The following is a 23,641-nucleotide window of genomic DNA, read 5'->3' on the forward strand; positions in this document are numbered from 1 at the left end:
CACAGCCCCACTTCCAGCCAGATGCAGGTCAGGATGGGAAACAGCTGATACTCCTGTGACTGCTGAGTCCCTGCCCCTGCCAGCACTAGTTGGTTATGAGAACTCTGAAGTTTCCTTCAACCATTTGCAGATATGATTAGAAGCCTACTACGTTATAAAAGATGACGCATATTCTGTCTGCCCAGGAAGTTCACTGACCAAATCATGACTTTTCACTGAAAATCGCTGAAGTGGACGCGGAGGGCCTCTGTGCTTACTACAGTTGGCAAACAGTCGCACCCAACTTAATTATGCCAATGAAGTCTCTTCACATACGGTTATAGGTAAAGACTAAAGAGTACAACAGGCTTCAGTCACAGTTCAGTCTTCCAACTGTTACTGAAATACAAGTTATAGTGGATAAAATAGTTTAAGTATGGACATTTAGCTAGAGAATTCTGTGATAGAAGTGTTACATCTGCCTTGTATTCAATTACTTTCAATACCTGAGTCCCCAGTTTAGGAGACAGAATTGCATACGACAAGAAAATTATTATTTGGCTACCTTATCATTAACAATTTGCCTAGGAAGAGAGATTCATCTACATCTAGAAAGGCTTAGAAACAACAAACTGAACACACTCCATAAGGATTATAGTGTAAAACATATGTTGCATGAGAAATATTGTGACATGCAATACCGATCACTAGGACTAAGTGAAAAAGGCTAAGGACTGCTTTGCTGCTGTTTAATTGAATATCAATAAAAAGATAGTCTTCTAGATACAAGGTTTACTATTGATTTAAAAGTCCGCATCTCAATTACTGTTTCAATTTTCTTTCCAACAGGTTCAAATGTTACTAAGTGACCTCCACTAAGGTTCACATACAAAATGAGGGCTGCAACCCACTGAAAGAGGTTATTTATTTCCTGTATTTTTATATTATCCATACTGAATGAATACTAATAAAGGAGACTGTGGAAGTTACATCAGGAGCCAGATAAGCAGAATAGCCAAAATGAGGCTTCTAAAGGATCTAAATGTATGTAAAAAATAGACATAGAATAGAGACTAGAATAAAACCAGAGTTTTTGTTACAGTTTCATCAAATTCTGTCAGAGTAACTTGAGGAATCCAGCGTAGCTCAGTAGGGTTCAGCATAACTGCATATGATCATATAAATCCCCACCTGCAGAAGTTGTCTGCAACCTTGGTGTTGAGATCAGCTTCATTTTCCATAGGCCAAAGGACAAGGAACTGTTCAATCAGCTAAAAGCCAGCAAATGTAAGTATAGTAGGTCCAGACCAATTGCACTTCAGAGGGATTTATCACTAGGAAAGGCTAATTAATATCTTTACTCCCTCCATCTAGATTTATTTTAGGAGATAGAAAGTTAGTTCTACTTTGTAAGTCACAAGAACACTACCAACTATTAGTGTCTTGCCAATAGCAAGAAAAAAGCTCTGAGCTTCTCACCGTAATGTGTCATTGCTAGCGACCTCTGCAGTATGCACTTCAGAGAAGGCTATACCTTCTCTTCATGTCTAGTAGTATTTCAATCCTTGTAACTAGGTCTCATGTTTGGATTTGGCCTGCTGGCATGCACTTACCCAGTTTGTTTCAGAAACTACCAGGAGATAGTGATTAAAAGAACCTGATCCTTCCAAAAGAGGTAGAAGCCCATGTGAAAACTCCCCTGTGTGAGCATCCAGGTTCTCCTTGCTTGCTGGACGTGCGCTGATCTGGGGCTTTCAGCTGCTGTAGCTGTGGCTCTGCCAACACACAGATACAACTCGGACCTGTGGCAAAGGGACAAACGCCACCTCGTCAGTCTGTTTTGCAGATGGTCTCTGATCCTCATATTCAGGAGAGCAAAACTGTTTAAGAAAGCACAGCATTAACATGAAGACCACTCACTAAAGCTTGTATATTCAACATTTCTTTCCTCCCTGTGTATTTTTGATGGACATCTGGTCTAGTAATATTCAGGATATTCAGATATGAAAATCAGATTATTTTCAGTCTCTGCTTTTCCCCCCCACTTTCTTTAATTGAGGCAATTAGCAACTGCAGCCTGGAGTGTATTTTAAAGATTCATTTTGGTCAGGCGTTAAGACAGTTCTTCATAAACTTTGTTCTCTAGAAAATACCATCTACTTTACTACTTTTTGACCCTGGTACCTTGAAAAAGATTTGCCGTAAGGGGCTTTTCTATCCAGGAATAAGGCTGCTTTAAAATACACTTTAACCTATTTGGTGAAGGCACTGACTTAAATTCTCCTATCGGTATCTTCTAAACTAAGAAATTGTATCTAATGTAGAAATAAAAACTGTACTAATTTAGCTAGAACTCCATAAATGTAGCACCTAGGAAGGAAAGGGGGGGTGGGGGGGACGGGGCAGGCAAGTGGCATATAGGGCCCTGCTGATATACAGGTAAAAGTCTGACCTCTATCTGGAGATCAACTAACATAATTTGACCCAGAAATTGGAAGGCTAGTGAAAGCAGCAAAAACAATTTGAAAGAAGTGGAACAAGGATTAGAGTCTTTGCAGGTCCTGCAACTTACAGTTCCCCTATAATAACACATCAATCAATCATAAATAGATCATTCATGGAACATGCCAAGATTCTGAAACATTTGATTTTAAAATGAGATGGTATCAAGTTACTTTTAAAGAACAGATGCATTAATGCCATAGTTTCTGAAATCGTAGTGCCTTCAGTATTATGAAATATAAGAGCTGAAATCTGTTTCTGAAATCTTTGGTGCCTATTGGTACCATGTACCAATAACATGCCTGGCCCACAATATCGAATAAAATACATTTTTATTGAGACTGACTAGCATATGGTATAAATTCAGAGTGCTCTGTGCAGTAAACAAATTTAAAAGATAAGGACTGTAATCTATTCCAGTAGATTATCTAGCTAAACATGTTGAAAATTGGCATTTGCAATACAGATATTTGATCCTGGAAAATTAAAGTTCTGTTGTGCAATTGCTCAAGGAAAAAAAACAAAACAAAACAAAAAAAAAACAAAACCACAAACCAAACTCAGCTTTCTTTATGGCAAAGCTACAGTACAGATAGGCAGAGTTTTTACCAATTCCCTACATTCTTTTCACCCTTAATGAACAGGTCTCATTTGTCTTTTTAATACAAACTGCAGGACAAATGTTGGGGTTTGTTTTTTTTTCACAAATAGTTTTTATCAGCATAATCCATTAATACTAAAGCAGTCTATGGAACAGATACTCCCTAATGCATATGGATATAATAAGACAGTGTAACAACTCCATAATAAGGAAAACAATTTAAATTTCCTATCACTTTTCAATAAACATTTTGAAAGCAAGTAGCATATAGGCTTCTTGCTCCTCAGAAGCAGATTTAATCTTTTTCAATTCAGTTGGCCTTTCTGCACTATTCATTCCCTTCTTGGCCCTAGCTGAAAAAGTGTATTGATTTTTACCTGATCTTATGGCTCTTGCTGTACCATCAACGTGGCATGACAGAAGTAGTGCAGGCTGAACATGCAAGCATTACTACGGCTGGATAACACTACCTAATTGGTAATAACTACTGTTCTCCCTAGCACCTTTTCCTATTTTATGTAATTCTAGTGGTATGAATTACATGTATCAAAGTACTGAAGCAAAGCAGTATTCTGCATAAGGCGATGCAGAGGAAAGTCCTTCAGTCTCGGGGCTGGGGAAGGACTGTCACTAATCTTTCAACTAGGGGGAGGGGAAAAAAAAAAAAAGAAAACCAAACAAATAATTCATGTTGCTGTGTAGAAAACTGTCTCAAGCAGCCTTTTCTGTATACCCATTCTGAATTGCTTTTTTATTTGGCAAGACTGGTCTGATTTTGCAATCACTTTTCATGATTCAGTGATAAGAGACAGAAACCAGCAATGCTGTTTACTGCGTTATTCCTTGACTAACAAAATTTGACTATATTTACTTAACTGGTAGATAAGCGATTTGATTGCTATGGTGGAGGCAGTGTATTTGTTCATACATTGCTCAATATGCATTTTCCTGCATATGGTAGGGAAAGTATTTTGTCTTGGGTTTGTTCATATTTAGAGATGATGTCAAGTTGTTGCCTCTTATTTTAGAAAAATTAGTCAAAGCAACTAATCTAGTAAGATTCCACACGTGATTTCAGCAGCCTGTTTTCCAAGCAGATGAATATAACATGCATCACTGCTGGTTTTGAGCTGGTTAAGCTGATCACTATCAAACAGCTTCTGAACCAAAAGCTCAAGACAGTACCTGTACTTAAAACTGATAGTTATGTCAGGATAAAATGAATTTGGGCTTGTCAGGACAGCAAGTTATAACAGCAAGAGCTGTTGACGAGTCACACCAACAGAGAACTTCTTCATTCAATTTTACATGCTGTTTTGATAAAGGATAAAGTTATTAAGGCCTAAGGAAAATAGTTCTCTCAGTTAATCTCATTTGTACCCATGAACAAATATAGAAATAAAAGTGAGAAATTAGAACATGTAGGCTTACTGACATAGGCCATGACAGATTAATCTGATGACTTCATAAAAATCAAGTTTCATTTATGTTTAGTGAGGTGTCCTCAGGGAATTAAGACACAGACCATGCACAAAGGTTTAAAAATAAAAAAGTTATAAGGCAAGTAAAAACATAAGATACGAAAGTCACAATACCTATGCTGGATTGCAGCCAATTTATATTTAATACTCCCATTAACAACAGATTTAAGTTGTTCAAAGTTTTGAACTTCTCTGCCATAAAAAATGGAAATCATCAAAACAGAGAAGAACCAGACTGACTCTCACACAAAAATAGACCAAGATGTAGTACATGACGCAAAGTCGTATACTCCAATGGAAATAATAAGTTTTACTATGAAGTAGCACATACAGTGACAGAAGGATCCAAATGCAGTTAAAAGCAGCAGCCATGAGACATCAAATGTAGTAACAGCTAATAAAAATGTAAGACTGAAGAAAACAAAACCAAGATATGAACCTGAGACACAACCACTGTAGGTGCTATGTTTTACAGTCATAAGCGGTAAGAAGGCACTAAATGGCATATATGAGCATCTGACCTTTACATCTCTGGCCCCATCAGTTGTGAAAGCGCACAGGTACTGCCACCCTCAGGAGTAGCCATTTAAAAAATACATTCTTCCAGCTGTAGACACAGACATGCAGTTGCAGTCTTAATCATTTTAATTGCAGCATTGCCACCAATTACTTTTGTGGTCTTGAACAAATTACCTCTTTGCTACAGTTTTTGCAGCTGTAAAGGGTGAAGATAATACCAGCCAACCCTACAAAAGTGTTGCTAGATTTACTATTCAGTAGCAATTTGAAAATGAATACTGCTGTATAAACATTGCCTTTTACTGCTGGGCTGAATGCAAACTAGTAACTAGCATTCCAACTGCCATCTTCTACATCTACTTTTTTTTTTTTTAAAAAACATGTGCAAACAAGTTCCCTCAACGTTAATAGAAACTACACGTGCTTACTGAAAGGAGAACAGACTTGTGTCTCTTTCTCCAACCTAGAAATCTCCATTCAGTAACATTCAGCTTAGTCTATCACCAGAGTATTATTATCACAAGATTATTCTTATATTTTCATTATATCAATATATTGTGATATTTTTACTGACATATACAAGAAATTATGCTACTATAAGGAGCAAAACTTTATTTTTGACATTCCCCAAAAAGGCAAACAGACTGAGAGTCCTGCTACTCCAAAGCCTCCATACCAGACCCAGTATCAACCCCCTTGCACTAACCTTAAGCCACAGATAATTACACCAAGTCTTGGTGGAAAACCAAGATGTTCCTAGTAGTGGTCCTGACAAATAGCATCTGTATCAGCAACAGGAATTTGTGAGAAAGCCTTCCCATCTCTACTGATACAGGATCTTTGTGCTGCTGAGAGACTTTCCAGAGGGGAAGCTCCTCAGTTAAAGAGCCTTGCTCTTAAGTTTGTGCTGGAGAGGAAGGACTCTGGCGTTAGGTCTTCCCTCCAGTGAAGGAAGTTTATGATTAGGCTGTACCAGAAACAAACAGCACTGTAAAACAAAACACAAATGTTCTACTACTATTAGGCAGAGAGAAAATTGGAGTTAATTTATCCTCTGCTTTGCAGAGTTCCTAAATTGGGGGAAGAGATCAAATTCAGCAGCGCTAAAGCAGTCTTTATAAAAGCCTGACGACAATGTTGATGCTGTGTCCCATCATGCTAAGACAGCAAGCTTCAGGAAGTCTTCAGCACCCAGAGCCTGCTTGTTTCAGTGCCCTCCGAGACTATGAGGATTTCTTAGGCAGACCCTTGACTGAGATAGCTAAAGCTAAAATTGAGCCTGCTTATGCTGAAACATAAGCTGGGAAGGCCTCACTAGGCCCATGGCCAAGACAAAATTGGAAAGTAAATGTGGTCGTTTGCACCAGCAGCTGAAAACCAAAGAACACATTCTGACGGATGAGGTTTGGGTGGAGCTGTTTATTTTGTGTGGGGGGTAGTGATCGGGGAGGAGGCGGCTGCTAACAACCATAAATGCAAAGTGAAGCTCAATACTTTTGATTGGGTTATCTGCTGTGGAGCTTGAGCTCCGGTACCCTTGGGTTCAGCACTGTTCGGAGCACCCCAACAAGAAAGCTGCATCATTCACAACCCTGGTACGTAGAAGCTCAGACAGTAAATGGCCTGCATATCCAACACCAGGAGGGAACGCTGTCTCACCACTGGAATAAAGGCACTCGCGGCCAATAAAACATCCACTGTGTATTTTACACAGAAATGGAAAGAGACTTGTATTGCCAACATAGATTCTTCAGGCATACCACAGAACAGAAAGATAAATGAATCATAAGAAACATCTAGTTTTATGTCTGAAATGAAAATTTTACCAGAGTCAGACTAAAACAATACCAGAGAAAGGATGACTTGGATTAGTTATCCTGAAAGGGATTAAAGGTATGTTTCAACCTCTAATTTGTCCTTTGTCATTACACATAAAAATCACCCACGCAGGCAAAAGTCCCCACTCCAATCATCTGATGTTCACATCACCCAAAGTACAGACAAACATGAAGAAAACAGCTATAGACAAAGCCTCATGAAAGATCCAGCATCCAGGTTTCCTGGAAAGCGCTCAGACTACCTAATTTTCATGCAGTAGACAAATAACCCTGAGAAGAGTGCTGTTTGATCAGCATTTTTATTAGAATAAGCAAACATCCTAATTCAGATTGCACATCCAGGAGAGTCACAAGAAGTGCTAACTTCTTCTAAGAAACTTAAACCATTCATTAAGTCAGTCTGGATCTGACCTGTATTGTACTTAACATGCTCTGGTAAATAAGACCCAGATGCTGAAGCCAGCAACTTTTTCCATATTGGAAGCTGTTTCCTAATCTTTAATTTCTAAGGGTGATAAACAGTTTCCATTTTAAATCTGTAATGTTGTCACTCTAAAGGTTTGTGGGTTGTTTTTTTTTTTTTTTTTGGGGGGGGGCGGGGGCGAGGAGAGGAAAGGCTAAAGAAATTATCTGAAAGTACTATAGAATAAACACTTCAAGATGCTCACTAGTTGTATTAGCTCAGCCAATCATCTTCTCCCACCAACATACTCTTTATCAGAAGAATAACAGTACTTAACAATTTAAATGAAACCAGAAGGCAGCCTCTGATGATAGTGTTAGAAAATAAATTTATTTTAAAATACCACACAACAGTGCTGCTTTGCTACTAGTCTTTCATTCCCTGGCTTTGCTTGACACATGAGGCTGACAACTGAAATTAAAAGTACCTCAATGGCAGGAGACCCTACCATCCCTGTCACTAAGTAACATTCATATTTTCACGTCATAACCATTACTTGTCCTGGTCCTGCTCAAAATCTTTTTAGAATTGCTTCAGTGTGAGAAAAACTTAATTGGTATTGATCACACCCACAAAGCTTATTTATGCATTGAGCATAAAGGTAGTCAGAGTATAAATTTGGCTTCTGTGTGTGCTAAAAAAAGGAAGAAACAATAAAATACACACGAACACAGATGATGAGGGTCCCTGCAGACAATTTAGAGAATGGTACATTTGGACATACAAAGTCTTTTTATTTGTGTACACTCTGAAAAGCTTGAAAAAACAATGAGAAAGAAAAAGAAGTATACTTTCAAGAAGAGCTACATAATCTTAGGGGGGGAAAAAAAGACAGCATCAAACCTTAGGGGCTAGAGTGATAGTGACAGAGAAGGCCCCTTAGGTTCTGGCTATATCCCACACCACTCACATTTTTCTCTCCCAGAACTTACACTGACCCTCAAGTTTCTATCATTCATTTTGTGTCCTCTCCTCACACTTCCATGTTCAATCAAGAAATCAAGACTCAAGAGAGTTTATGCAAGAGCTAGGCACATTTCTGCTCATCTGAACCAGAGTTCTGGCACGGACAGCTACAGACATTACAGCATTAAGGAGTTTCACGGGGTCCATCAGCTTTTTAGACATGCTTCAGTGGCAGCTGATCAGGTGTTTTGAAAATGTAAATTTCATGTTTAAGCAGTTCCTAAAAAAAGGCAATTAGACCCTTAAACCAGATCTATCATAGATTAACTAAAAAGCTAGAATTATTAGAATGCAATGGGAATGTGCAAAAACATGTGGCTGCTCTCACATAGCGAAATATGAAGTCACATGCTTACCAGAAGAGACAGAGAGGCTCATATATTTGTATACTGCAGAGGTTCAAGGCTCAACAGTCCATGCAAGCAAAAACAGAAAGAAGAAAAAAAAAAACCCTCACTTTGATAAACTCAATTCCATTTAACTAATGTCTTACGTAAACCCGTATTTTTAGTTCAGGGATTTTCAAATGATCATTTCAGACACATTAAAATTTTCCAATGGAAGGATGCAACCACGGGTAGCAAATATAAACCTACTGATAGTAGATCTGCTTTTTAAATTACTTTTTGTGGATTCCTCAGAAGGTACCCACAAACCTCAGGTTGAAAACCATTAATTTACTGCTTCTGACCTTGCAGAGACCTCTGCTCACCTCAAAACTTTATGCCACAAGCTTTATATGGGTCTTCAAAAACCTACTTTATTTTTAAAAACCACAACATATACAGTAAGCTGAAAAATATCCCTGTGCATTTACTGGTAAGCAGGTTTTACTTAATTTTTACCAATGCTTGCAGTTCACTGGATTGTGTTACAGTAATTCAAGGACTACACAGCAATTCGCAGGAAAAACATCAGTCCGACATTTCAACCAAAGCCTCTAATAGAAACCCCAACATTATACTAAGAAAAGAGAAATCAGCAAAAGTCCCACCTGAACAAATAACCCAAATCCAAAGAACTACTGAATGGATAAAAGGCCTGTATTCCTTTGCCAAGTGATGAAATATAATAAAAATGTGAAATTAAGTACTTAAAACTACTAAATAGTCAGAATTGTTGTAGACTGAGGCTATTTTTCAGTCTAAATACCATATGGGTGGATGTGTTTTTCTTTCATTTACTGGAAACAAAAGTCATGCTATGTCAGCATACAGACTGCTAAATAAATCAAGGAGGTTAGCTAAATACATGTTAAAATGGTAGAGAGAAAAAGGATGTTCCTTAACATATTTACTCTTCCTGCAAAGTTGCTGAAAAAAAAAGCCACTAGTTTACAGAAAAACACCCTTGAAACTACAGAAAGTATGAGGTGATCTATCTATAATTAATGTTCATTCAAGTGTAATGGTATCAGACATGAACCCATTTCTGAGTGAATGCCCATCACAGCTCATTCTTAGTATGGATGCTCCTATCCAATGAGAAATACACACAGCTGATGTGCAAGTTTGTGAAACTGCTTTTGAAATAGTTCAAACTGCCATACTTGGGCCATAACATTCCCTTCCTCCTTTCCTCCCATAGCTCAAAATATAAGAGATTAAAAAAATGCTACCTCTGCTTACTTCCCCTGTACATCTTAGAATGGCATTACAGTGGTAAAAATTTTTAAAGAACACACCCATGAGAAAAGCAAAGTTCAAGTCATTCTTAAAAAATTTATGCAGAATTCAGGAGACCTCAATTGCCTCCCGAGCTGTGTCCTTCATTAAAGGTGAAAGACTCTCCCAAAGCCTGGGCTTTGGAACTTTTTTTGCACAGACCATACTCATTCAACTAGCTTGTGAAATGTGGTACTTTATTTTAAACTTGTTTCTATACCTTCTTACCTGGCTACAACTCATGCGTCGGAAATAAACAGCAGCTCAGAGACAGAGGATTAACTTCCTTGGAGTAATATTAGATTAAATGGAGCAATATGAGATTAAATGGCAGCATATAATCGGACCAGAGGATAAGTCAAGAACTTCAACACACCCAGTAATACAGAAATGCCTAAAGATCACAAAATATGTGCACGTTTCACAGACAAATCTGGACAAGCTTGGTTGACATTGCTGTGTAGCTGTAGTGACTATGCAGTATACTGAGCAAGCTGCATATCAGATATCTCTTGTAGCCATACCTCTCTCCTTCTCCCTAGAAAGCCAATTTACGCAAAATAGAAAACTATAAAATTAGAATTGTAGCACTCAGGTGCTGCATTGGTACAATTGATCTTGCATCACAAAGCCTGTGGGGACATAACATGTCTCAATGGGGAAAAAAAAAAAAAAAGAAGAGAGAGGGGGAAAGAGAGAAGAGGGGGAAAGCGAGAAGAGGGGGAAAGCGAGAAGAGGGGGAAAGCGAGAAGAGGGGGAAAGAGAGAAGAGGGGGAAAGAGAGAAGAGGGGGAAAGAGAGAAGAGGGGGAAAGCGAGAAGAGGGGGAAAGCGAGAAGAGGGGGAAAGCGAGAAGAGGGGGAAAGCATTACTCATTCAGCAATGTATCAACTTTTTGCTAAGATCTGGCAGGGCAAGGAAGGAATAAAACAAGTAACCCCCAAAAGGCAAGTGATTCTACTAGAAGACATAAACAAAGATAAACTATAGGTTTTTCTGTGTATCTGAATTACTTTGGTATTGAACAGCGTATGTAGCTTGAAGGTTTCCTTCTTTTGGCTTCAGACCTACACTTTAATTTGATTAAGCCAGTTCTCTAAGGCTTTCCTGGTTTTCAGAAAAAACAAATTTGTACTCTGAAGTAGCATATCAACGAAATCATAATACATTACTCTAGCAATTGGAAGTGTATCAACATAATAATCCATACAGTGATAACCGAAGTCACAGTTAAGTATTTAATCTTGTAAACTATCAAATGAACATAGCAAGTGATGGAAAAATTGAGGACAACATGACAAGAAAATGCTTTCCCAGTACCCCTGTGTAAATTAGAGCAAGTTGCTTTCCATTTAACACTTCAGCCATGGAAAGAGGAAATACAGCACATTTCCTTATATAACAAGGAATTCTGAACCTTCAGAGCACTGTCTATCTCTGATCTCAGTGTAGGGCCCCAAAAGTAAATGGCCAGAGCAAGAAACAGCCCTCTGCTTTACTTTAAAAGCATTCATAAATCTCTCCTTGCCTTGAGGACAGCACTTAGTGCTCCTAAAGCTGAGGCCATCACATCATTAATTGTATCTCGCCCTCCTCAACAAATATTTCTGGAGTGATAGGTGGTAACTAAGAAGTACATGCCCCGAAGCCTTTACCACAGGCAGAATTGAGAAATTCAGTTTTACCTTTTAACAGGCAAATGATAATGCAATAGACAAATATATAGTCAAACACAGCAGAAAAAGTAAATATCCACTTAATTCCCTGCAAACTAACTCAGTAAAAGTAGGCAGTAGAAACTTGGGTCAAAACACTGCACTCCAGATGAGTCACAGTTCACTTGATCAAAATCTTTTGCCTCCTCTTCTCCTTTATAATCATTCAGGGAAGGACTTGGTTTAATTACCTAATTTCACCTTTGTATGGTATTTTTCCAATAGAAATACTTTCAGATTTCCTTTGTTTGAGGTTCCAGTTTTACAGCCTTGGGATATTAATGTAAATTAAACCATTTTAGCTAAGCCACTGTAGCCCTGTCCTGTCACTGTGTAATAATCATAACACTTAAATCGTGGGAGAAAGAGTTTAGTGTAGTTTTACAATGCACTATGTTACACTGCAGTGAAAGGCTATAAAAGACTGCTTACCAGAAATCAGTGTTCTTCAATACATACAGTCTCCATGTTTACAGCTGTGCCTTGCCATGTGAGGTTGAAATCATCTCTCCTTTGCAGACTCCAGAGCAGATACATTTGCCCCTTTCTTCTCCTGCTTTGTATACATTATCAGGACAAAACCATTCTACTGCTCCATTTCAAATCAGTGTAGATTTGTATTTCAAATTCTCCTTCCTCCTCCCCTCCCACCAAAAATAAAAAGCCTGGGTACAGGTGTAACTGTAGACTACATATCCCAATTAACTTCTAACTTCTAACTTCTCTTCAAGTCAGATACTATAGTCCAGCAAACGGGCTTTCCCAATGCCTAATAAAACATCACAGGCTTTGTATTTACCTGAAATTGCAGCCTCAGCACTTCTCTTGGCCTGAGCTAATTTTAGTTGTGGTAACGACTGCCTAGAAGTCAGGTGACAATTCCCTAGCCTGTTTTAGCTTCATTCTATTGGCATCATATATGCAAGGGTCTGACAAACTTAGGTAGTCACTGCTTAACAAACAGTCTATACGTTAACTGGGGCCAGGGGAGGCTAACTATGAACTTTGACTAATTGTTAATGGGTAAAAACAGTAAAATTTTACCTGGGAACCAAAAGAAAGACCAAGCAAGCAGACTGTTACAAAATAGAAAAGTGCTGTAACCATGTTAGAAAAGGAGAATGTCACGGCAGTGACAGTACCCCACAGCAAACCAGCATCAGCAAAAAGACAGGGAGAACGCACTTCACTTCCAAGGAAAAGCCACGCAGCAATGCCATGAGTTTCTGAGATCTCATCAGATGGTATAGAAAAGTAGAGGGGAAAAGAAGCCTCATTGAAAACCTCCCTTCCCATCTTACTATAAATTAAATGAGGTCTAATCAGATTTAACCAAGCCAGCCAGACCAACTAACTCTGGAATCAGAGACAGTCTTCATGACACATTCAAGTAAGCAACTCTCACCCATACCTTATGCAAGGTTGGAGCACACAGAAGTGGTGACACTTCACTGCCAAATAGGTGACTTTTGAAACCCTTCCTAAATCAGAGCAGTTAGGAAAAATCATGGTCATTTGCAAAGGCTTATACCAGTAAGTGTTCAGTAAGAGCACATTTCTGCAGTTTTGTCTTCACATAACAAGTCAAATAAAAATACATGAATATAATCAAGGGCTTCACTTGTGATAATGAATAAGCAACTTGTATTTGTTTGTGTCATATTCAACTTTTAAAAGTACACATTCAAGGCTGAGGTGTAAAACATTGGTATCACCATCATACCCAGTCTGCATCAGTTTGATGTATGCAGTATTATGCCTACTTGGCATACATAATGAAGACATTTGGGAACCACGGCTCATTTGAAAAGCCACTTGCACACCACTTCCAACACCAATAACAAATGCTATGTAGGCTCAGAAAGAATGCACATATTAAGTTCACCAATTTGAGCATTTTAACTTGCACATATACTCCTCTTAACAGCAGTGAACTGTGTTTTATCCCATTTTCCATATTAAAGTTTTCCGCTTCTACAAAACTTTCTCGTAATTTTTACTAACTACATTAAGCCATATAACTACACCTTTCACTAACCTTTGTGTGCTTTCAGATAACCAGTGTACTTCAGTTATTTTGGTGAATATATATCTCCATATCCTGGGGCTCTATTCACATGAATCTTATATTTAACAGGTGAAGTCAAAGCCAAAAATTTCAGTACAAAACCAAATTAGATGTTTAGGACTCTGTCTCTGGTGTAATTTCCAAGCTTTTTGTTTCACATCCTCTAGAATGTTTCAAATCATAGGCCCACACAGTGTCTATTCCCTCTCCAGTAGTATGATCTGGGATCCAGCAAGGGAAAGGAAAACGACAGGCAATGATTCTGGCATTATATTCAAGTTCTTCTTCCAGCTTCTTCTCCAACTGTGGCATCTGTTGAACAACAGTAAAAAGCTTTCAGAAGCAGTAAAAACCAGAAGCATTCTCTTTAGAATCTAATTCAAGTGTTCAAGAGAAGTCCAAGGTTTGAGGAATTTTTGGAAAAAAATTTAGGAAAGTATTCATGACATATGTTTTGGCTTCAATGCATTGACAAAGAATATCTAAAAGTAGAAAATGGTTATTGTACCCTTATTGGTGAGATCAAGAAAATCGTAACTCTAACTTCTAAAAATTCAATCAAAAAATGTAGGCAATCCCTTAGATAAAAAAATCCACAAATTAAGAAAAGATTTTGCATGTTCCAATTCATGATTCTCTTCAGTGGGATTCTTCTCTGTAGAGAATGAAAGTTCAGCCCCCTGAATTTATGCTATTTATGACACCCCAAGTCGCATGAACTATTATGTGATATTCAAAGGCTAACGCCTCTCATAATTTCCAGTCTAACTCCAAGACAGATCCTGGGACACTCAAAACATCATACAGCCAACAAGCCAAAGCAAACATTCTGCTGCCACTGTATGGTAAAGTATTGGTATGTTAAATACTACTGAAACTGAGCTTCGATGGCTCCAGCCTGTTAACATATGCATTTAAGTCCCTGCAGCAGTACTCTATGAAACAGGATATACAATCACAGAATGGTTTGGGTTGGAAGGGACCTTTACAGATCACCTAGTCCAACCCCCCCTGCAGTGAGCAGGAACATCTTTAAGGTTGCTTTGATTAGGTTGCTCAAAGCCCCATCCAACCTGACCTTGAATGTTTCCAGGGATGGGGCATCCACAACTTCTCTGAGCAACCTGTTCCAGTGTCTCACCACCCTCGCTGTAAAAAAAATTCTTCCTTGTATCTAATCTAAAGCTACCCTCTTTCAGTTTAAAACCATTGCCCCTTGTCCTGTCACTACAGGCCCTACTAAAAAGTTTGTCCCCATCTTTCTTATAAGCCCCCTTTAAGTATTGAAAGGGCGCAAGAAGGCGTCCCCAAAGCCTTCTCTTCTCCAGCCTGAACAACCCCAACTCTCTCAGCCTTCCCTCACAGGAAAGGGGTTCCACCCCTCTGATCATTTTCGTGGCCCTCCTCTGGACCTGCTCCAACAGGTCCATCTCTTTCCTGTGCTGAGGACTCCAGAGCTGGGACGCAGTACTCCAGGTGGGGTCTCACCAGAGTGGAGTAGAGGGGCAGAATCACCTCCCTCAACCTGCTGGCCACGCTTCTTTTGATACAGCCCAGGATACGGCTGGCTTTCTGGGCTGCGAGCACCCATTGCCGGGTCATGTCCAGTTTTTAATCCATCAGTACCCCCAAGTCCTTCTCCACAGGGCTGCTCTCAATCCCTTCATCCCCCAGCCTGTATTGATACTAGGGTGCAGGGCCCTGCACTTGGCCTTGTTGAACTTCATGAAGTTCACACGGGCCCACTTCTCGAGCTTGATCAGGTCCCTCTGGATGGTATCCCATCCCTCAGGCACATCAACTGCACCACTCAGCTTGGTGTCGTCTTCAAATTTGCTGAGGGTGCGCTAGATCCCGCTGTCTATGTCGCTGATGAAGATACTAAACAGTACTGGTCCTAATACGGACTCCTGAGGGACACCCCTCATGACTGATCTCTATCTGGACATTGAGCCATTGACCACTACCCTCTGGATGCGACCATCCAGCCAATTCCTTATCCACCAAATAGTCCACCCATCAAATCCATATCTCTTCAATTTAGAGAGAAGGATGTTGTGGAGGACCGTGTCAAATACCACTATGCAACTCTCCTTGGTTGAAGACCTACAGTCTAGCTTTCCTCCATTCGCAAAAATTGAACAGATATGAAAGTCAAGGGAAATATCACTACTCTTCCAGATCAGAGCAACACCCTGCCCAGTCAGATACTCTACCTCCAATAAGTACTTTGCAAATTCTGCTATGGATTAAGTGAGAAATGAATTAACACATCTAGACTTCAAAGACATTTCTTTCGCATCCCAGATAGCGATTATGTTCTGAAAAAAATGAAACTTGATAGATTTAGCCATTTTTGTCCTTTGGAAAAGTTTGATGTTATGCTTAAGCAGCTCAGTGCACATCCATTTGGAATTCCTTTTATTCTTACATACCGCATCTATCTCAGGGAGTAATTATAACAGAAAGCTCTACAGGTTACTTCTATCACATGTAAAAATCTATTTACTTTGATATCATGACATAACATTTAGATGTTAAAAGGACAGTAATTATTTACAAATACAGCTCACTTGAAGTCATGGACTAAAAATATATTTAAAAATTCACAAAAAAAGAAAAAAAACACAACACAACATTATTAGAAAACAAGACTGACTGAAGAAAATGTATTTCCAAAGGCTGCAGATAGCTTCCACTATCACGTACATGCCGGGTGTGCCTTTGATGTAACATCCTATTATAGCTACATTTAAGCTTACAATGGAATATTTTAGGAAAATTATAGTCATAGATCTAATATATCAAAGAGTTACCTCTGAATATTTTTAAGCATTCTATGCTCCAATTTCATCCATACAGCAAATGCTTTTAAACATTTTTGCTACTGCACCTTAAATAAACTAGAAAAATAAACCCACTTTGGTATCTCAAACTGAGCTGAGACACCAGAAAAGGAAGGACTACGTTGTTACAGAAATTACAAATATAGACATAGCCTAATTTTTAATGAGTAATTATGAAAATTAGTGACATCTCATGTCTATATTAGCTCAAATTAGAAAACTTCACTAATAGTCCAGCCAAAAAGAATTGTATCCTTAAACCAAACAAACTAGTTTTTAAGCTAAATCTCTTTATAATGTTATAATCATAGTGTATTTTATATCAAGCCAGGGTTGGGTTTCTTTGGTATGTCTACACAGACATACAGTCTAGTAAACCTTTTGTACAGGATATAATCAGTTAAAATACACAGAAGCTGCAAACTTCTGGTAAGAATTCTGTCATCCCACCCTGAACAAGTAATAGCCTCTCTGCAGTGACTCATAGATAAACACACCTTCCTCCAGACGCTTGCAAGAACAGAGAGGTCTTAGTCTTCCCTGAAGATCAATAAATCCAAGTTCTGTAAGCTAATCTTGGATATGAAATAAAAGCACTGTGTGACAGCATCAAATCAGACCAGTATTATTAAAAAAGCTAAAGAGATCTATTGCCCTCGGTAAAAAAAAAAAGAGAAAATGCATTAAAGTTTCTAGAAAATCAATTTAGTCATTCAGGAGGCTAAGCATTCACAACTTCTGAAGTAAATTTAAAGGGGATCATGAGCAAACGAATGCTCAGGAAACACAGTAGTTCATATGTTTGGATACGTTACATTTATGACAGTATTTTTATTGGAAGAATTTAGCCTAGTATTTACTGAATTTCCTTAAGTTATTCTGAGCCCTATAGCTACTTTCTATCACAGCTGTTACTAATTTATCCCACTTTATACTATTACATTTAAAGTTAAGCCAGTATTTCTGCTAGGTTTACTCACATTTTCCCAGGGCATTTGTTTATTTCTAGTTTACTGAAATATCTTTCTTCACCTGCACTTTTCCCCTCAGTGCAAGTGCAGAATTTCTGACTGCAAATTCAAATATTTATACTGCCCCCTCCCGGAACTCAAGCTAGAGAGCACATAACATCCAAACCTGGCAACACCTGTAGCACAAGTAACATCATAGTTCTTACTAATACGCCATGCACAAAAGTGGGGGGGAAGAAAGCATTTTCACTTCAGTTTCCAACACGAATTACAATTTGAATCTGAAGTAGGTATTTAATTCCAATGCTGTTAAAGAAAAAGCAGAGAATAAGGAAGCTTTATTATGCTTCTTGTTGCATCTTCCTGTTACTGCTACAGAAATATTATTAGTGTATGTTGTACGGTATAGCATCACATAAAGCTCTTCACTCATTTCATCCCACATCTGCCTTAGCAGAAGAAGCAATACAGAAGCATTTATAGGATATTTTTGTTTCACTCCCTCATATGCATTCAACCTATATAGAAGATTCTAATAAATCAAAACATCAAGAATATTTAAATATTTAAGATTTTTTCCCTCTTTTCTAGTAAAAAGAGAAAAAGAAAACTAGATCAAGCCAAAAGCCAAAGTGAATGTAAAGTCTGACTGAATTTATCGAATATATCACTAAAGCAGCTCTATTTCTACACCAGTTTTGAAGAACGCATTTTGCCCAGGGACACAATGAACATAGGCTACAAAGCCTTCCTAAAAGGCAAAGAATTTGTGGACTTGTACTCTAGGAAGGGAGACAAATACTTCAAGTATAATTGCTAAAGCCTCACAGTCTAATATGGGCAAGGGATTACTTCAATATACCAGCTGCTGGCCTACTTGAGGTGATCCAGTTTTTGGAGAAGAACATAAGCAAAGTTCAATACCCTCCTCTAACAAGGTTCCCAAAAATCAGCTGTAGCCAATTTCCTACTCCATCCTCTCCCTGCAAACTCCTCATTTTTTCAGTATGAAAAACTGAAATTTTCAAGAACCAATCTATCACCTTCCCCCAAGCAACCTGAGCACAGCAGTTTTCATTTTGGTTCTGAACTAATGGGCAGAAAATACTTCTCAAAAAGACACATGTATATTTTCAGAGCTCCAGCCTGCACACTGTCACAAGTTTTACCAGGTTTTATCATCGACATTAATAAGCAACAATGAAATATCAAAATATTAGTACTAACTACCTTTGATATTCTGCAGGTAGGTTCATTTTGCAGATGAATGTACTAACACTGAATGCCTTGGCATTAAAATAATAAAACAATGCAAAAATAGTAAACTTACCATTTGAGGTACCCCAAAAACAACAACATTTGCATAATGGGAAAAAGAAACCTAAAATAAAATTTGAGAACAAGCCTTAGTGAAAACAGCATTTATATTTGAAGATGTTTCTCACCATTCTTTTCCCCTAATCCCTCTAGCTGCACTCCTTTCAACAGGGATTTTGACCAAAAATAAGAAAGGAGATCCCATAACAACTTTTCATCACACAAATTTCCACATAAAGACAACTTTATATTTTTGAACAGCAAAAAACTTCTACTGCCTGGCCAAGAATATGGCACCAATTCTAGCAGCACAGAAAGTATTAATTTAGAAAATACCTACATGATTTTACTCATGGCTAAGTTTTTCCACAACTCCTGTATATGTTAAAATGATGTACGTTTTAAGTTTGCCCCCACTTTCATTAAATGTTAGCTAGCTATAAAAACTTGCCAGGCATTCCAGTGCCTGGGTTCTTCCTGTCAGTGCCATGAAGTTTTCCTATGCTCCTCTCTGAATAAAGATAAAAACAGTACATTCACACTTTTCCCAAAAATTCCTGGTATCCATTTTACCCATTACAAAATGCCATTCTTTAAAAACAAACAAACAAAACCAACAAACAACAACAAAAAAACCCCCCACAACTCTGACAGGAATAGCAAGGGGGAGGCCCACATAAATATGACCCAATAAAGCACGCCTCCTTAAAGAAGCAACTGTGACTCAAATGACTGAAAATTGTGAAAAAAAATCTCAGTCACATGTAAGTTACGTTAAAGCACCACTCAAAACCGGGTAACGCATTGCACAGCTAGAAAAGAGCACATGTCTAATGAAATGTCAGATGATTGTGATCTTGCACATTAGGTGAATAAGAGTCTTGTTACTGACTCCACAGAATCAGCTCTCAGTGAAGCCTGACATTACAGCACCCCACATCATTCATCAGCCACAAGCATGACATAGTATGCTCGAGGAGCCTGTACTGAAAAAGGACAGCACTTCACCGAAGCACAAAACCAGCAGAGCAGTGTATTGTGCTGTGAGTCTAGTTTCTATGGGCTCAAGTACTTTTCTCAAAGCCCAATACAGCACCTTGTGGCCAGTTAGCATTCTGGTTCTTTCAATAAAGTATTTCTAAATTATGGAAGTCTCTCAAACCTCCCAGATTCATTCTTACATACTTCACCACCTACCTTCCATAAGTCTGAAATATAGAATTTCGTGTTCTGATGTACCCCATCTCTCCAGGCACGGTATCTGGAGTACCAGACTAGCCACGGATTTAATTCATAACCAACAGCTTTGAACCCCCTTTTTGCAGCTGCTATCACCTACAAGGAAGAAAATAAATCTTCACTTAGAAACAGAGAAAGTATATTCATCTAAACAGAAGCACATAGTTTTATTTATAATATAAATCAAAGGAATGCACTTTTGTAAGTCACCCAGGTTTTAATCCCCAACAGGTCAGTAGTATAGTGAACAAAAACTCAAACTACATTTTACTATTATGACTAGTCCATTGAAATTAATAGATATATTCAGACGAACAAAATGAACCACTTAAACATTCACAGGGCAAAGCTGTAAGCTTGTAGTATGTCTGTGATTTACATAAAAGTTTAATTTAACATATTCATGACACTACCTTGGAATTAAAGAGTACCAAAATTGACCATGGAGAGAACAATGAAATACACAAGCAGAAATGCTCAAAATTAGAGCACTTATTTGAAAAGCAGTGATGGGTAGGCACTTGAGAGACCCCTGAATCAGAGCCAAAATGACCTACCAATAGAAAGAGTATGAAAGTAATCTGTTGACCTACATTTAAAAAAATGTAGGTCAAAAATGTAAATGTAGGTTAAAAAATTGTAAAAAACCCCACACATAAATCTCACAGTATAGCTTTCATCCAATGCTAAGCTTCATATATCATTTTAAAAGGCAAAAAGTAATTCAGATAACAAATAGATTTTCAAGGACATTCCTCTAAATTAGATGCTGAGATTTGGAATTGTTAAACTGTATCGCAAACATCTTCAAACAAGATCAAAACCTACTGATTTTTTAGAAAAAGAAAAAAAAAAAAGGAAAATACAAAAATGCACCAGTTTCTAGAATTAAGGTTTAAGTCATAATTTAAAAGGTTACTGCCAAGTTTTAATCAGGAAAAGCCTGATGAACTGTGAATTACAGAACAAGCAAGGTGAAATCAGGAAGTAGTACACATTTCTTAACAGAACTTCTCGAACAGCATTACCTGGACAGTGTGTTTCACACTATTAAAATAATGTATCGTCCATCATGCACACAGCATTTGCAAATATACTAAAAGAATCTGACATTTTTACCATGCTTGGAAATAAAAATATGGTAATATTTATCCACCATTTACACCTGAGTAAGTGCTAAATATTTAAAAGCATCTGAACAGAAGCTCCTTTTTTCAGGACAGATATATTAAGGTAACACCAAGCTCTCAATTTTAGGCACCTGGCTCTCCAAGTAGTCTTCAGTCTCCTTTTAGGCATATATATATATACACACACATATATATATATATGTAAAATCAGAATTAAACATGCAGTACCTAGTCAAATTACATGGCTCAGATGAGGGTCAACAGCCAGAATGCTGAGCAGAGACGGCATCAGAAACTGCAGCTCTCTCGTACCTACATGCTCTTCTGTTTCCTACTTGGGCACAATTCCTTCTAGGCCACCTTCACAGATTTGCATTTCCAAACTGAATTTTTCAGTGTGGACAAATGGTTGACTCATTCACATGAAACATGGACAAAGGTAGCATTCAAGAACTTACTTGTTTCCATCAAAAACCCACTTAGCGCCATCCTGTTGCTAAAACTGACTTGAAGCAGATGGTTATGAAACAGTACACAAAATATCACAGCTACAAAAAGCCCACGCCATTCTCCACTATACCCTCACCACCACATTTCACAAATTGGGGTTCAGACAATGTCCTGGAAGCACAGTACCACTTTGGCTTTGGTGATTCTCACCATCTCTGTTGGTAATTATTCTAGTTTCACCACATTGATCTTGAAGCTGGGCAGTCAGCACTGCACAAAGGTGTGAAGACTACAGTTCTAACAATACCAGAATTTTTATTTTTATAATCCATCACTCATTTCTCATTCTCTTTTATTCTTCCATCACCTTTATACAACAAGCATAGAGCTGCAGCTTCAAAAGCACAGTGCTGTTTAATCTCACAGCCTCACGTGCTGCAGCTACAAACCCATGTGGAATCACAGCTCTTTGGCAATCAGAGTACTAATACTTTGATTGCACCTTTTCACGTGAATGCAGTGCAATTCCCTCCAGTCAACAGGATGAGGTTATCAATTTGTACGCTACCTTGTCAAGCTGCAGGTGAGATCGGAGCAAAAAATATTGACTACTGACCTAAACTGAATGTAAACTTTCTCCCGTTTGAGCCTTTTCATGACTTAAGCAAAAACACTGGATGCCAAAGACAAGACATTCATAAATATGAGAAAACAATAGCAGCCATGGCTAGAGCATTTGGCACTTTTTGAGAGGTGATATAAAAGGAAGGCCATGCCCATAACTTACAATACGCCCATCCCCACTACCAATGTCAACTAGGGAGCCACTTCTGTTTTCTAACATTTTCAGCACATTCTGGATCTGAGTGGAAGTTGCAGGGACGAAGGGCAGGCACACTTTCCTCAGAGCCGGGGTCACGAAGGGGGTGACCACAGCATACAGTGCCACCAAGGTGCCACCGACACCAGCGGTGACCAGCAGCCCCCAGCTTCTCCTTCTAGAGCTGCCCTCGCAGTCCTCTTGTGGGCCTGCTCCACGGCTCTCTTTCGCTAGCACCTTGGACATCACACCTAGAGACAGACGTTAAAGAGTATTTTCTCCAACAGCTTTATTACGCGCTCACTTAAGACAAAGCAGTGTATTGTATCAAAGTGATAGAACATCAGGAAAAAAAAACCTTATATCCCTTTAGCTGATTCCTAGACCCTAGGGAAATGTTACTATTTCCGCTTTTCAGAAGCTGATTAATTTTTCAAGGCAGGAAAGCAGTTTCCATTTAGGCCCGTAGTTCTTCCCACCCGGCCGGGCAGCAGCGCCCCGAACAGCTGAAGAGCGGCGCAGGCAGAGACCTCCCCGCCACGGACCGCCCGGGAGCCCGCGCTCGGGGAAACGTCCCTGAGCAGTTATTCCCTGTTATACGTTATAAAGTTCTTCCCTCCAGGAGGAACTTTTCTTCAGAGCACAACGCCCACATCTGCAAGGCCACCTGCCAGCCACCCGCTCCTGCCCAGCCACGCTACCACGGTCTGTGAGCTCCCTCAGAAGCTACGGGCAGCTGTCCTCCGCCGGCAGTATTTATAAGGGAGGGCAATACCACTTCGCTAATGCGGGGGGGACCGAAACCTTTCTGAAGGCGCTTCGGAGAGGAGCGGCGCGCACCCTTCCGCCGTGTGTCTGTCCCTGCTCGTTCCCGTCACCCGGTGCAGGCCGCTGCTGCCGCGCTTGGCGCCCGTATTCTACCTAATAGAGTATCCTTCCCTTCCTCCTCCTCCCCCCAGCTGGGGGACGGAGCCGCGAGCGCCGCGCAACTCCCGCCGCGCCGGATGCTTCCAGAAAGGTCCGCTGGAGGCGCCATATAGGTCCCGCCCGCGAAATGTGTCGCGCGGCTGCCGG

The 23,641-nt window shown here is 39.1% G+C and overlaps 1 protein-coding gene across 5 annotated transcripts; it reads right to left on the reverse strand.

Annotated features, from left to right (window-relative positions):
- Positions 1-1,499: 1,499 nt before the first annotated feature.
- Positions 1,500-23,530, reverse strand: ATPSCKMT (ATP synthase c subunit lysine N-methyltransferase). 5 transcript variants are annotated; one of them, XR_012041009.1, is made up of 6 exons: positions 23,372-23,530; positions 22,535-22,818; positions 20,126-20,263; positions 18,942-18,992; positions 13,765-14,106; positions 1,500-1,781 (listed from the first exon to the last, which is right to left on the reverse strand). XR_012041009.1 is itself a non-coding variant. In XM_072853083.1 (5 exons), the coding sequence occupies exons 2-5, from the start codon at positions 22,811-22,813 to the stop codon at positions 13,909-13,911; spliced, it is 666 nt and encodes a 221-aa protein (XP_072709184.1). In that variant the 5' UTR covers positions 22,814-22,818; positions 23,408-23,530; the 3' UTR covers positions 13,054-13,908. The 5 variants fall into 5 exon arrangements, 4 of the variants coding, with proteins under 4 accessions (XP_072709184.1, XP_072709181.1, XP_072709185.1 ...); XM_072853083.1 differs by lacking the exon at positions 1,500-1,781 and having other exon boundaries at positions 13,054-14,106; positions 23,408-23,530; XM_072853080.1 differs by lacking the exon at positions 1,500-1,781 and having other exon boundaries at positions 13,054-14,106.
- Between the last annotated feature and the right edge of the window lie 111 nt (positions 23,531-23,641).

This window comes from Ciconia boyciana, chromosome 2 (assembly GCF_034638445.1).
Source record: "Ciconia boyciana chromosome 2, ASM3463844v1, whole genome shotgun sequence".
NCBI lineage: Eukaryota > Metazoa > Chordata > Aves > Ciconiiformes > Ciconiidae > Ciconia > Ciconia boyciana.